This window comes from Mobula birostris, chromosome 2, assembly GCF_030028105.1.
Source record: "Mobula birostris isolate sMobBir1 chromosome 2, sMobBir1.hap1, whole genome shotgun sequence".
Lineage (NCBI taxonomy): Eukaryota > Metazoa > Chordata > Chondrichthyes > Myliobatiformes > Myliobatidae > Mobula > Mobula birostris.
In genome coordinates this window covers 52,800,379-52,815,242 of record NC_092371.1, presented here as the reverse complement: position 1 = coordinate 52,815,242, position 14,864 = coordinate 52,800,379, and the positions used below count along the sequence as shown (strand labels likewise).

Below are 14,864 nucleotides of genomic sequence, written 5' to 3'. Positions count from 1 at the left end.
ACTGGAGAGAAAAAGCTGAGGAGTAGATTTTAAAGGTGGGGTGGGGAGAGAGCAATGCCATTCGATAGGTGAAACTTGGAGGGGGGGATGAAGCAAAGAGGTAGGAAGTTGATCGGTGAAAGAGACAGAAGGCCATGGAAGAAACAAAAAAGGGGGGAGGAGCACCAGAGGTGATGGACAGGCTAGGAGATAACATGACAGAGGGACAAGAGGATGGGAAATGGCGAAGGGGGGGTGGGGGAAGGAGGCATTACTAGAAGTTTGAAAAATCGATGTTCATGCCATCAGGTTGGAGGCTACCCAAACGGAATCTAAGTTGTTGTTTCTTTTGCTCTGCTGAATTAGAAGAAACTACTTTACGTTAACTTTTTAAATATTGGGTGTGCTTCACTGAATTGTTGAAACAGAAAGATTTAAAATTGCACCACAATTCATGCATTCAGTCCACTGCTTTACTATGGGGAAGTCATTGGACTTCAGCAGGACAAAATCGGTGATGGTAATCAACTTGTCACACACAGCAGCAAAGGTGTGAGAATTGAGAGCATATGCTTTCACAAAATTCAATATTTTAATTATTACCATGAAGGCATTAAGGTCTGGCATCAATTCCCTCACTGCTGAGTCCTCTCTGTGAATTAAATACTAAGTTGCCTGAGCATCCAGTGAAACTCTCATCACTCTGGTCACTGTACCTGAATGCATCTCAGCAGCTACACCCTCCTAGGCATAGTGCATATAAACCATAGTAAATACAGCATTATAAGTGTCAGTAAACTCATGGAATAAAATTGGAAATCAGTTTGATGATTTTACTCACTTAATTAGGATTTAATGTCTTCTACAAAATAAGTGGATATGGAGAAGATATTTCCTATGCTGGGAGAGTCTAGGACCAGAGGACACAGTATCAGATTAAGGGAGTATCCTTTTAGAACAGAGATGAGGAGGAATTTCTTCAGCCAGAGAGTGCTGAATCTGTAGAATTCGTTGCCGCCGACATCTATGCAGGCCAACTCTTCACGTATGTTTAATGCAGATGTTGATAGATTCTTGATGGTCAGGGCATGAAGAGATACGGGGAGAAAGCAGGAGATTGGGGCTAGAGGGAAAATGGTCAGCTATGATGAAATGACGGAGCAGACTTGATGGGCCAAATGGCCCAGTTCTGCTCCTATATCTTATGGTCTTATGGTCTTGAAATTAGTAATTCTACATGAAACAGCTTACTGTAATTTGTCCTGCTGAAGGGTTTCAGCACAGAACGTTGACTGTACCCTTTTCCATAGATGCTGCCTGCCCTGCTGAGTTCCTCACGCATTTTGTGTGTGTTGCTTAATTTGATAAAGGATTGCAGCTAACTCCCTTGCTAATTCTCTCCCCCAAGACTGCAGTGCAGACATCTATTCCTGAAGAGATTATTAAGTATTCACCAATTTTAATTGCTGAGTTGCTTTTGGCAGTGGGAGGGTCTGCAGATATGATCCTTAAGCATACTTTCATTTGTCATTATTGTAGCATGGGGTGTGCAAAGGAAATGCTTCAAAGATAACTTCAAAATCAGCCTGAAGAAATTCATCACTACATCTAAAAACCGGAAAGACATTTCACTCAGTAGATACACCTGGAGGAAATCTTTTCAAGAGGGAGCTGTGCTACATGTAATTATGTAAATGATCTCTGCTGTGATGTAGAGAACAAGCAGCGGCTGCAAAAGGATTGACTGGTTAACCAAAAGACCCAACCACTAACCGCAGCCACCACTTACGTGTGCCCGCACCGCACCAGAATATGTGGATCCCAGATCGGTCTCTACAGTTACCCGAGGACCCACCAATTGCCAACCCCTGAAGGGAACATCTTACTCGACCCGAGCGATCGCATCCAATGGGGTAAATGTCTGTTGAGATACCGTGTCATCTTGTTCCATTGGAATGGAAGTGGACTGGGAATTAAAAATTGATCTCAAAGTGACAAATTATTTTCATTCCATTCATGTTTAGAATCACACCACACAGAACACACTCCTCTCTCGCCTGCTCTGCAGTCTTGGGGGAGAAAACTGGCAAGAAAGTTAGCTGCAATTGTCTATCAAATGATGCCAGCTGGCACTTTTCTTCTGATGGAGGCCACGCTCGTGTACTTTCCAGGTTTTCCTTTCTTTCATTACACTGAACATCACATGCATTACCTATATTATGTTTCCCTGAAATTATATTAGTTCCAAAAATAATCCAACTACTTTAAAAAATCATATAGATATATTAATACATTTATATAATTTTCAAATTTGTACTCCCATTCAGTTGCAGACCATTCACAAACATAACTTTAAATGGAAGTCCCAAAGCAGAGCTGCAATGAATTAGAGATTAAGCCCTGCAATTTTGTGAAAATCCTCTCAGCTCAGAATTCTATGAAGTCTGTGTCATTACTTCATTTTGTTAAAACAGATAATGTTACACAGACCAGCCGAAGACGTTGATGTTGACGAGCACCAGTCCATGGGACAGTTATTGAGAAACTGTGATGAGTGGCCTAGGTGAGGAAGGTACGGACCCAAGTGCTGCAGTATCCGAGACTAGAATCGAGACATGACTTCAAGACTGAGACGAGAACAAGGTTCTTGACTAGATGCTAGATGAGAACCAGACTAAACTAGACAAGAATCCAAATGAGACAGACATCCTTAAAGCACTCGCACACTGAACCAAAGTCGAACTGACAAAAGAGCACTGAACCTGAGTTCAGATGTTCTTTAAATATCCAAATCTTGGCGCCAAAACATGGCCACAAACTAATGGAGTGGGCCAGAATCTTTAAGGGGCCTGCACCAACTATCCATCCTCTGGTTGGCGCATTTGGGTGCCTATCGTAACAGAATGGTGATGAAATAAGGCACACAATATCTACTTTGTCTATATTGTTGGGCAAAATTAACCTAACTTGATGAAGATTTTATCCAGGCGTAACCTGATAGGAGTACCGAAGGAAACTTCGGTTACAGAAAATATAACTTGATTTGTACCCTTAATTTTACAACATACATGATTGAAATTCCGAATTGATGAGCTCTGACCCAGAAACATGAGGCAGATCTGTCATCCTCTAAGGTTTTCATTCTTTCCAACATGTTCCCAGGCACATTCTCGCAGCAGGAGACCAATTCCCAGCACATTGATATGGCCAGCACAGTACAGTGTAGGATATCTCTCAGCATAACCAGCTGGCTGTGCTCACAGAACAACTTCAAGACCATGACCATAGACTCACCAGCTGTCAATGCTTTCCACATTAAGCAAATCAAATGTTAGCAAATGTCTTCGACATTCAAGATGCTCAGGAAGCATTAAAAGTAGTTTGAGGTATAAAATCATGTCTTAGCCTAAAAACAAACTAAATACTTTCAAACTAATTTATTTAAATCAAATAAATTATTGATTTAACATTGTCTCAGCAGCCACTCCCTCCCATAAATTTCAATTGCACTGCTGTAGTTTTGCCAGCTTTAACCAGAGAGCCAGGAATCTGTGGACGTGCAAGTTGCCTCACTAGACTCTACTGGGGAAGCGATAAAGTAGTCAGCAGCAGGACAAACAGCAGGGCAGAAAATTCTGTTGCCAATTCAATCTACAACGAGGGCAGAATTTCAAGACATCTGTGGAGAAACATGGATATCTCCATTAGTAAAGCTCACCACCCATGGAGAAAATCTGAAAGGGAGTCCAGGTGACTGTAAAGGGAGAACAGAAACTGATAAGTTTCTGGTAAGTGGAAATGGTGTGTGTAACCCGGTGTGCTGTGTGTGTATAGGAAAGTTGGGCCCCAGTCAGAATGGAATGTGGAAACCAGCCCCACAGTGAATGAAGAAAGCGTGTGGGTATTGAGCCCTCAGTGAGCAGAAAGTTAGAGCAGCAAATATTACCTGGCGAGTCAGGTGCCACACCATTTGGATTTCCAAATACTTGGACTGCAAATTATCAGAATTTTGTTTTATTTGGCTTTGCCAACAGTATTCTGCCTCCTCAGTACATACAAGCCCAAACCCATGTGATGAAAATAAGATAAATGGGAACTTGCTGTTGCACAGGGCTTGCTGTTTTAGATCACAACTGCTTCAAGAAGGTAACCAATAGTTCTGGAAAATGAACGCAATTGGACAATGGCGAGCTTCTGCAGCAATGTCCACTGTGTTTTAAATCAAAATGGGTTCACACAGCACATAATTCTGCTTAGAGTACAATGCAGCATGAGACAACAAGAAGCTTATCTTTTTGTAAGCTAGTGATTGAAAATGATTGTTAAAACCAGCTGAACTGCTTGTGAAATTGTTGGTGTTTGTGATCTATTTTGAATAGATACAAAAATCAGTTGACTCATTCCAGACTTTATAACTATGGGCATTTTGGTAAAAGTTATTAGCATTTCTTGCCCAGTTAAACTGAAATGAGTGCAAAGAGGTTAAAAGGATGCTGCCAGGAATATGAGGGACTGGGTGAAACAGAGAGACTGAGCATGCTGAGACTTTATTCCTTGGAATGTAAATTGAGGGGTGACCTTATAGAGGTGTGTAACATCATAAGGGGTTAAATAGGCTCAAATATCACATAATTTTCCTATGGAAGGTGTCCTAAAAACTGAAAAGGCAGGGGTTTAAGTTGAGGGGTGAAAGATTGAAATGGAGCTTGAGGGGTAACTTTACACAGAGGGTGGTGCATACAAGGAATGGGCTGCCAGAGAAAGTGATTGCAACAGGTACAATAACAACATTTGGAAGATATTCAGGTAAGTATATAAATAGGAAGTTTTTGGAGAGGTATGGACCAAACACAGGCACCACGCTCAGCATGGACAAGATGGGCCAAGGGGCCTGTTTCTCTGCTGCATTACTCTATGATTCTATGATTCTTACTCTATGACCTCATGTACAGAGAGTGGGGATGAGAGATAAACACCGCTCTCATTTTCTCTGAGCATGGTTGCAGAGAGGAGAACAGAAGATATGTAAAAATCAGCCAATTCTAGATCAAAGGAGTTAGACAAGGTTAGGAAGCAAAACGTCACTCATGCTAAATTCTGAGTTAGAACTAAAATTCAGAGCAGGGGGAAATGATCAAATTCAGCCACTACTGCGGTGGTAATCTATTATTTTCCATGGTATGTGGGGTAAATTGAACTTAATGAATTATAGGAGATTCCATTATGTTCAATCATTTTTTACATTTATTGGTTGCCTATAAAATTAAACACCTTTTTAATTTGCATCAAGCCTCAACACACTGAATTGCTTTATTTTGCCAGTGGAAAATTGGCAAGTGATAAAATGGGGCATGGTTCATAACAGCTACCTAATCTAATAAAGTACTTTTGCACTGTTGTTATACATCAAATCCAACCCAAGGGGAACTACTGCCCTAACTATGATAATAATTAGTTACTGTTCATGGCACATTCCTGAACATCAGAATACCAAATGATCAGCACTAAAACCAAAATAATGTCTATGTGAAGCCAAATTTTGACAACTACCTTTAAAAAGCCAAATTTTACCAACTCTGTCCCCAGGTGTAAATTGCTCTGTGAGGCCATGCTTCCCTACATTGTCTCAGAATTTGCTTTTCATTGCTTTCTCACCTGCCGATCACAATCTGATTTGATGGATATTCAAAGAAGCATTAACTTCTCTTCAATTAAAGCTTTGTTAAAAAATAAAATTACTTAATTAGGAATACCTTTGTACTGCTACTACATTCATTATTTAACCACCCTTTCATAAAAGAACAAACAAAAGTTGGAATCCATTTAGATTGAATATCATATGTGTTTGAGAATGAGAGAAAGAGTCAAGCTGAACACAGTTGAGACAGAAATACAGCGATGCTTATGAAAGTGCAAAAGAGATTAAACAGAACCAGAAAGGAAAAGTGAATTTATGAAAAAATTTATATCAATTACAGAAATTTAATTTTTTACTTGTCGCTCAGCATTTTGCCTCACTTAACTTATACCATAGATATAACTACCAATTTCAGATTGATAGGGGCTTGCACATATCCAATCTTTGCTGCCAGGTTGTAGAATAAAACTCTTGTGAATACAAAGGAATGACTCAGTTATATTTACTGCTATTGAAGGAGTAGTCACCAGGGACAAGAATAAAGAACATTTCGCAACTCAGCCTGTGTATCATGTGAATCCCTTAAGTAGTTAAATAGAAGGTTTGAAATATGAAGCTTAATCCTATGTCTTATTTACTGTTCTCTTGGGTTGTGTGCGAATCTGCTCTCAACTGCTGCTTCCTTGCTATCCTAAGAAACAACCTCTGTTACCAGCTATAGTTACAAAAACTGAAGCACAGGGGTATGAGGAGGAAGATTAAACAATTGCACAGGGTGAGGAGAGTCCAAGCACAAAGAAAAACTGTTCATCCTTCCTCCTTGTGCTTCCATGTTTTAGTTGTTACAATTATAGCTGGTAACAAGGGGTGTACCTACTTCTCATTCCCCAGGCACCAAAATGGCCACACTGCTTAACTCCTCTCTGTCACTGGCCTTCACAATGTCAACTTGGCCACATTGTAAACCTGAACACACCATTAAATAATCATTTGTCATATTACACATAATCGATAACCAATCACCTTTGCTCATTTCCTTCATATCTGTCTGCTGGTATGGCTTTGCCTGTTCTCGTGATTCTGTCTAGTTTCACCCCTGCGACTGCAGCATGGCTAGGAGAAGGCTGCAGAAGGTCACTGAAGATGATAGCTGACAAGTTTTGTCGATAAGCATTAGCAACTCTGATCTGTCTGGCTATGGTCAGCACCTTCTCATCATGAATGGTCACAAAATAGGCCAGTAAATTGACAGGCAACCAAAAAGACACTGTGTGAATGGTAATGGTGGGAGGGTCAATGCAGGTGAATGTCACAGAGCTGCAGTTACTTCCCCACAGCTACACTTCAGCATCACTTGCACTCTGCAACCTGTGTTGGCACCAGTCTTTCATGACAGATTGCATGACACCATTCTGAATTCCCCTGCTGTTTTCAGACAATGTGTGACCATCGCTTTTGCTGCAGTGGAAACTACCATCGGCCATCAGAAACAACTAACAGTGTTCGTGAGCTTATCAAATTAGTCACGAGTTCCACCCTGCACAGGATGAGTTCCATGCACTGACTAATCCAGGCTGGAGCTCGGCTCATCATGCTCCTTAAAGCTGTACATAGGTTTTCTCACCTTCAACCCATTGTCCTAAAAATTCCATTTTACAAGTCGTTCAGCCTTTCTCTGCAGCCTTCTCCATCAGGCCTCTGAGTCCTCTGTAGCAAAAGTCAAGGACAGTATCAGGTTTGGATATGTATTCAACATTTCCCTCCTCTTGCTGTTGTGGCTTTGTCTGGATTGCACTTCTTGGGCATTTGAGAGACAAGGGAGAGGGGTTGGAGGCTGGGAGTGGGGTGATGTTGGCTGAGGGTGAACAAAATAAAAGGCCATGTCAACACCATCTGCATCTTGTCACTCAGTAGAGAGCGTGTGTTCGATAAGAGAAGTATTAGGTATCAGGGGAACCAATATTTCTAATTGTTTCAGCACCACATTTGGCCATATCCCTACTGATGATTGTTCCAGCAATGGCCATCACCAGCTCAGCCATTGAGGTTAGGAGATTTAGACATAATGGTCCCCATTGCTTAAATCCAAAGTCTGTAGTGGGGTATTTTAATAAATGAAAGCCAGAATGTCGCCATCTTGCCTGCACGCTGCCACCACGTTCGAGACATGGGGGTCGCCATCTTGCCTGCACGCCGCCACCATGTGCGAGACATGGGGGCGGCCATCTTGGTCGGTGCCATCTCGCACCGCCTACGACCAATGGGTGCTCATGGGCACCCCACCGCGCCGGACCAAGACAGCGACTCAACTCTGGCCTCCGTGACCCTCGACCAAAGCGCTCCCCACCAGCTCGCAAGGTCAATGATGGACATCCTGGTGGAGGGGCGCAGGACGGAGAGTTTTATCCACCCGGACACGGTGCAGCATTGCAGACTCACGATACGGCTGGTAAGTCAGAGGGTCTCCATGGCTTCCGGATCGCATACAACAGACATCCGGGGGGGTTGTGTAGCGACGCATGTGGTGGAGGGCACAGAATATCAAGACTTTACATTGCTGGTCATGCCTCAACTGTGTGCCCCTGTGCTATTGGGGTTCGATTTTCAGAGCCACCTGAAAAGCGTGACAATGGAGTATGATGGGCCCCTCCCACCAATCACTGTCATAAATCCTCAGTTTTGTAGGAATACGTCACATACCCCGCTACTGACCACCCACACACACCGACCCGCACATCCCACCCAACAACATGCCAACAGCTGCACTACGGACACCACTTGTGGCCTCTCCACAAGTGATCCCTCCCCCACCGCTGTTCGCCAACCTGACCCCCGACTGGCAACTAAAAGCAGGAGGTACAGCACGGGGGACAGAGCCTTCATTAAGTCGGAGGTGCAGCGGCTGCTCAGAGAGTGGGTCATTGAGGCAAGCACAAGTCCTTGGAGGGCCCAGGCGGTCGTTGTTTGGAACAGGGAGAAAAATAGGATAGTCGTGGACTATAGCCAGACCATCAATAGGTTCACGCAGCTTGACGCGTACCCTGTACCCCACATCGCGGATATCCCGTACCCACTGATATAAATACCCACAAGACACTGCGCACTCCAAGCCCTACACAGATACCACACGATACTCCCATACCGGATGCGACGCACACACACGAGGGATTACCGACGCCTAACGTGCTGATACCTCAAGTCAGGCCGGAGCCAGCACTACCACCGTCACCAGTGCAATTACCACCAGTGCTACGTAGATCACAGCGACGGACTCAACCGCCTGATAGATTTGACCTGCAAATATACTTGTTTTAAATATAGTCAGTTACTTCACCCCGCGGGACTCTTTTTAAAAAGGAGGGGTGAATGTGGTAAACCATATATATATGTTGTAACTGGGTTACCTGTCTGGACACGCCCCTCTGCTGACTGCCCCTGTGGCTCCTCCCACAGACCCCTGAATAAAGGTGATTGTGCCACTGCTCCTCCCTCAGTCCGGGGCAGATACTCAGCATGGACGTTGGACCATTTACTGTTAATAAAAGCCTTTCAGTATTTACTTTACTTCCAGTCTTTTGGAGTAATTGATAGAGGAAGAGGCCCTAGAGCCCACTATGCCTGCGACAATCATGATATCAATCCAAGGTAATCCCATCTGCTCGTTCATGTGTCTATTTAAATGCCTCTTAAACATTATCATATCTACTTCTAACCTCTCCTTTGTCAGCATGTTCCAGGCACCTACCACTATCTGGGTTTAAAAAAAATTTTCTTTGCAAATGTCCTTTAAACTTTCCCCTTCACCTTTAACCTCTGCCCTCTAGTATTGTGCCATTTCCACCCTGGAGAAAAAACCTTGTGTCTTTATCCAATCTATGCATCTCATAATTTTATGTGTTTCTACTGGGCTGCCCATCATCCCCCAATGATCAGGAAAAAATTCAAAGATTCAATGTACATTTGTTATCAAAGTATGTATTCAGAATGCACCTCTGAGATTTGTCCTCCCACAGGCAGCCATGAAACAAAGAAATACGATAGAAGCTGTTCCAGAAAACATCGAACACCCAGTGCTCAAAAAAAGAACAAATTGCGCAAATGGCAAAAAGTGAGTGAACAACACACAGAGCATGAAACATCAAACCAGTGGTATTCAGTTTAGTTCAGATCAGGGCCACGCCACTAGCCAAGGCAGGCTACAGGATAAATCTTTGTCGAAGCACCCCAATTCGTATTGATTGCACCATTAAATCGCTCAAAAACAGAAAAAAAACATTGCTTGTAATCAGAGTTTGCAACAGTCCTGCCATTTATTGAATACTTTCCTGCTGCATTTGTCCTTCCAAAACCCATGACCTCACTTGTGGTCCAGATAAAGCTACATCTGCCATTTCCCTCCCCAAATTTCCAAATGATTTATATCCTGCTGCCTTGGAGGTCTATGACTCTACTGATTCTTGTGTCATCTGCAAAATTTACTAATCAGAGCACCTAAAATTCTATCCAGATCATAAATACATACTACAAGCAATATAGGTCCCAGTGCAGATCCTTGTAGAACACAATTGGTTGCAATCCAACAGTCAGAAGAACAACCCCATATCTTCTACATTTTTTATCCAATTTACCAGTGCACCAAGGATCCTATGTGACTTGGTCTTTTGGACCAGCCTAGAATGAGAGACCATGCTAATAGCATTACGATAGTCCTCATAGACAAAATCAATTTCCCTACTTTAATTGATCAAAACACTCAAACAAATTCTGAGACTGGATCTCCCTCACACAAAATGATATTGACTGTCCCAAATAAGTCTAATTCTATTACTAGTTTCATGTAATATCTTTGTAGCTATTTTTAAGCCTTGATTATAGAAGTTTTCTAAGAGTTTTGTAATTTGGTCAAAGATTGCTACTTTGGTGAAATTTTACATTTTGAAGAGGTTGGTCATAGCATGATTTTCCCATCAAACTTAACAGCAATGTCTGAATAATTTGAAACACATTGAAAGATGTCACAACTAACAATCACAGCTGTTGTTTCCACTTTTCCTGCCAGAAATATGATTTTTAACATATTAGTACACCACAAAAGATTTTTGAAATTGCCCTTAAAAATACACATAGATTAAGCAAATCCAAATTTGATTTGAAATCTCAGAAAAAGTGCTTTAAATGAATATTATAATAATCATTCAATTCTTGTAATCAGTTCCGAGACTATACCTGTTATTGCATGATGAGAGAAAGCTTCCACGTAGGTCAGATAATTGTGGGGGCAATGTTTCTTTAACCATTTACAAACATCCTGCTGGGTCCACAGTACAACAGGCTTGGCGTGTCTTGAGAATGTCGGACTCGTGTGAAAACTATAATACCCATCACTGGATCCCAGCTGCAAAATAAAGTGAAATACACTAAATTATTGAACATAAGTTATCTTTGTTATTCTGCAGAAATTGTGTGCTTCTTGTATTTCTCCAGTTAGGGAGTATGTGGAGTTCCAAGTTTGATGGTCAGCCTCAGTATACTAGACTTGCAACACTCTATATTTTGTAGTGACTAAAAATGAGAGCTGTTACAAATGAAGGCTTGCTTCTCACAATGACAATTTCCTGTCATATCTTTTCTACCAAGGATAATACTGAGCCATACTGAATATAAGCTCTGAGGGCAAGTTCACAGGAAATATAAAATTACCAACAAAAGACTCTTCAAGTACATCAAATAGAGATGTCACAATGAATATAAGCTCCTTAATGAATGAAGCTGGGGATACGGTTGTGTGGAACACAGAAATGGCAGATGAGTCAAAAACATTTCATCTTGGTCCTTGTGGTAGAAGACACATAAACATCAGAACAATATTAAAATAATGGGAATAATTAAAAATCATCCCAACACTAGAGAATTATTATTAGACAAATCAATGGGGTCAAAGGCTGATTAATCCCTTGGACTTCACTGCTTTACACTGATTGGATCTGAAAAGAAGTGGCAACACAGATAATAGACACACTGGTTGAAATCTTCCAAAAATCCTTAAAATTCTGGAGGGATCCTGAAGGATTCCTCCAAGAGAACCACAACCTTGTCATGGTTTGGAAGCTTGCATACCTCAATGAGCCACAGAGCTATGTTGGCTGGAGTCAGGGCTTTATGCATTGGCTCTTGTTAAAGCCAAACAGATCAAAGGGTAGAGGACAGACTAAGAGTGGTCCAGGTTCAGTGGTTCAGCTCAAGGCTAACAACCCTGACTGGTAAATGAAATTATTACAGAAACAACAATGAAGAATCTTGAGTTTCCACCTGGAACATGTATGTTAACAGTAGTGAAAACCACAAGAAGCTGATGACACAATGAAAGAAATCCTGAACGCTGCCAGAAATGGGGAACCTTCACTGCTGCCCTAAACACTAGCTAACTTAAGAATTGTAAAGATGTTAATTGATCCCCATATTCAAAATCAATTTGAGATGTAAAACAACTGGTGATTTAGTTAAATCAATTACTAAGGAGGTAATAATAGAGCATATGAAAGGTCATGATCTGATCAAAAAGTGACAGTATGGCCTCATGAGGAGGAAATTATGTCTAATAAATTCACTTGAGTGTTTTGAGGAACTATCAACTAGTGATTACAGCAGGACCAATCAATGTAATAAATTCAGATTTATAAAACACATTTGATAAGGTGCCATGAAAGAGGTTACTTTGCAATACATTATCATGGTAGAGGGCATCATGCTAGCAGGAAACATGAAATAGGAATATGTGGGTCATTTTCAGGTTGGCAACCTGTGACTAAAGGGATGTTGTGGGGTATGGGGCAAGACATTTCTTACTAACTTAATTGAGTTTTTTGAGGCGGTGACATAGGACAACGATGAAGGCAGAGCTGTGGATGTTGTCTACATGGAATTTAGTAAGGCGTTTGACAAGGTCCCACACCCAGAGGCTTATCTAGAAGGTGAATTTGCATTAGATAAATCATATTTGTCCATTAGCTGAGAAAAAGACATTAAACAATCCTCTAAAAACAAATCTAGAAAAGTTATTATTCCCTTAGTTTTCCATGTTAAAAAGGCCTTGTCTAAAATTGATGGTTTAAAAAAACAATTAAAATAGATATTACTAGAAAGAACAAAGTTATTTAAATCAAAAGATCTGCGAAACTGAAACCAAATTTTTAATGTATGTCTAACAATGGGACTAAGATCTTGTCTACCAATCCTAGAAACTAAAAAGGGAAGAGGAGCTCCCAGCAAAGAAGCCAAAGAGAACCCCTTTACCGAGTTCTCCTCCAAGTCCAACCGTGAAGGACAGTCCTGCATATGTATACAGTGAATCCAAAAAGTAATATAATAAATATTAATTGCCCAGTAATAGAGTCTAAAGTTTGGTAAGGCCAAGCCACCATCTTTTTTTTAATTTTTGCAGTAAAGGTTCACTCACTCTGGAGCTTTCATTATTCCAGATATATGATAAGATCATAGAATCTATTCTATCAAAAAAACGTTTTCGGGACAAAGGATGGAACAGCTTGAAACATGTATAAGAATTTCGGTAAAATTGTCATTTTGATAGCACTTATTCGACCAATTAACGACAACGTCATTGGCGACCATTTGGAAAGCGTTTGTTGTGTATATTCAATTCAAGGAAGAAAATTATATTTATATAAATCTTTAAAATTTTTGGTAATTTTAATACCAAGATAGGTAAAATAATTTTTAGGAATATTAAAAGGTATTAGATCATATTGATCCAAATAGTTATTAATAGGAAATAATTCACTTTTATGTAAATTTAACTTGTATCCAGAGAAAGTACTAAATTCAGTAAATATGGATAACATAGAAGGGATAGATTTCCTAGGGTCTGAAATGTAAACTAATAAATCATCTACGTACAACAAAACCTTATGTACTTTATCCCCTATCTTCATACCCTGAACAGAGTTGGAATCCCTAAGAGCAATAGCAAGTGGTTCTAAAGCCAAATTAAAGAATAAGGGTCCAAGAGGACAACCCTGACAGGTTCCTCTATATAGTCTAAAATAAGGAGATTTTTGATTGTTAGTTATAACCCCAGCCATCGGAGCTTGATAGATCAGTTTGATCCAGGAGATAAATCCCGGACCAAAATTAAATCTCTCCAAAACCTGAAATAAATAAGGACATTCCACCCTACCAAAGGCTTTCTCTGCATCAAGATAGACAATACATTCAGATTCTTTAACTGAGGGAGAATAAATAATATTTAACAACCTTCGAATACAAAAATGTGAATACCAATTTTTAATAAATCCAGTTTGATCATTTGAAATAACCGTAGGTAAAATATTCTCAAGCCTATTAGCCAGAATTTTAGAGAGAATTTTAAAGTCCAGATTCAATAAGGAAATTGGTCTATAGGAGGCACATTCAGATAGATCTTTTCCTTTTTTAGGGATCAATGGGATTGATGCCTCATAAAAAGTTTTCGGGAGGTTCCCAGAGGATATAGAATCAGTGAAAGTTTGACATAGATGTGATGTAAGCGTTTCAGTAAAAGTCTTATAAAATTCTACTGTATATCCATCTGGTCCCAGAGCTTTTCCTAGTTGCATAGAGGTTATAGCTCTAGCTATTTCCTCTTGCTTAATAGGGGCATCTAATGTGTTAATATCTTGAATAGAAATTTTAGGTATTTTTAATTTTTGCAAAAATCTATTCATAAAGATAGTATTATCCAAAAATTCAGATTTATAAAGATTAGAATAGAAATCCATAAATATCTTATTAATGAAATTTAATGACGCATTTTCAAAATCTGTCTTCTGACCAGTTATTTTAAATATTTACAAATTAGGAATTTTTTACGTGATTTGTTACCGAATTACCCATTTGCTCATTTACCAAATATGATAGATGTTATCTTTCAGCTTAAACCATTCTAGAAAGGATTGATAGCCATCATATATAAATGGCTATTGAATTTACAAATGATGTCTAATGATAAGGTTAAATGTGCTTGGGAATTGGAAGTTCAAGAACCACTTTCAGATAATCAATGGAATAAAATTTGTCATTTAGTTAACAATTCATCTATTTGTGCCCGTCACTCCTTGATTCAGTTCAAGGTAGTGCACAGGGCGCATATGTCAAAAGGTAAATTAGCGCATATTTTTTCTAATATAAATCCTACTTATGATACATGCAACACTGAGGTGGCCACTTTAACTCATATGTTCTGGTCCTGCAT

The 14,864-nt window shown here is 40.2% G+C and overlaps 1 protein-coding gene across 3 annotated transcripts in view; it reads right to left on the bottom strand.

The window, feature by feature from the left end:
• samd10b (sterile alpha motif domain containing 10b) overlaps window positions 1-14,864 on the bottom strand; it is a 118,197-nt gene that overhangs the window by 28,344 nt on the left and 74,989 nt on the right. For all 3 annotated transcript variants that reach the window (XM_072276997.1, XM_072277018.1, XM_072277007.1), the window contains exon 3: window positions 10,844-11,012. In XM_072276997.1, the coding sequence (XP_072133098.1) occupies window positions 10,844-11,012 (169 nt within the window). The remainder of the gene's footprint in view (window positions 1-10,843; window positions 11,013-14,864) is intronic.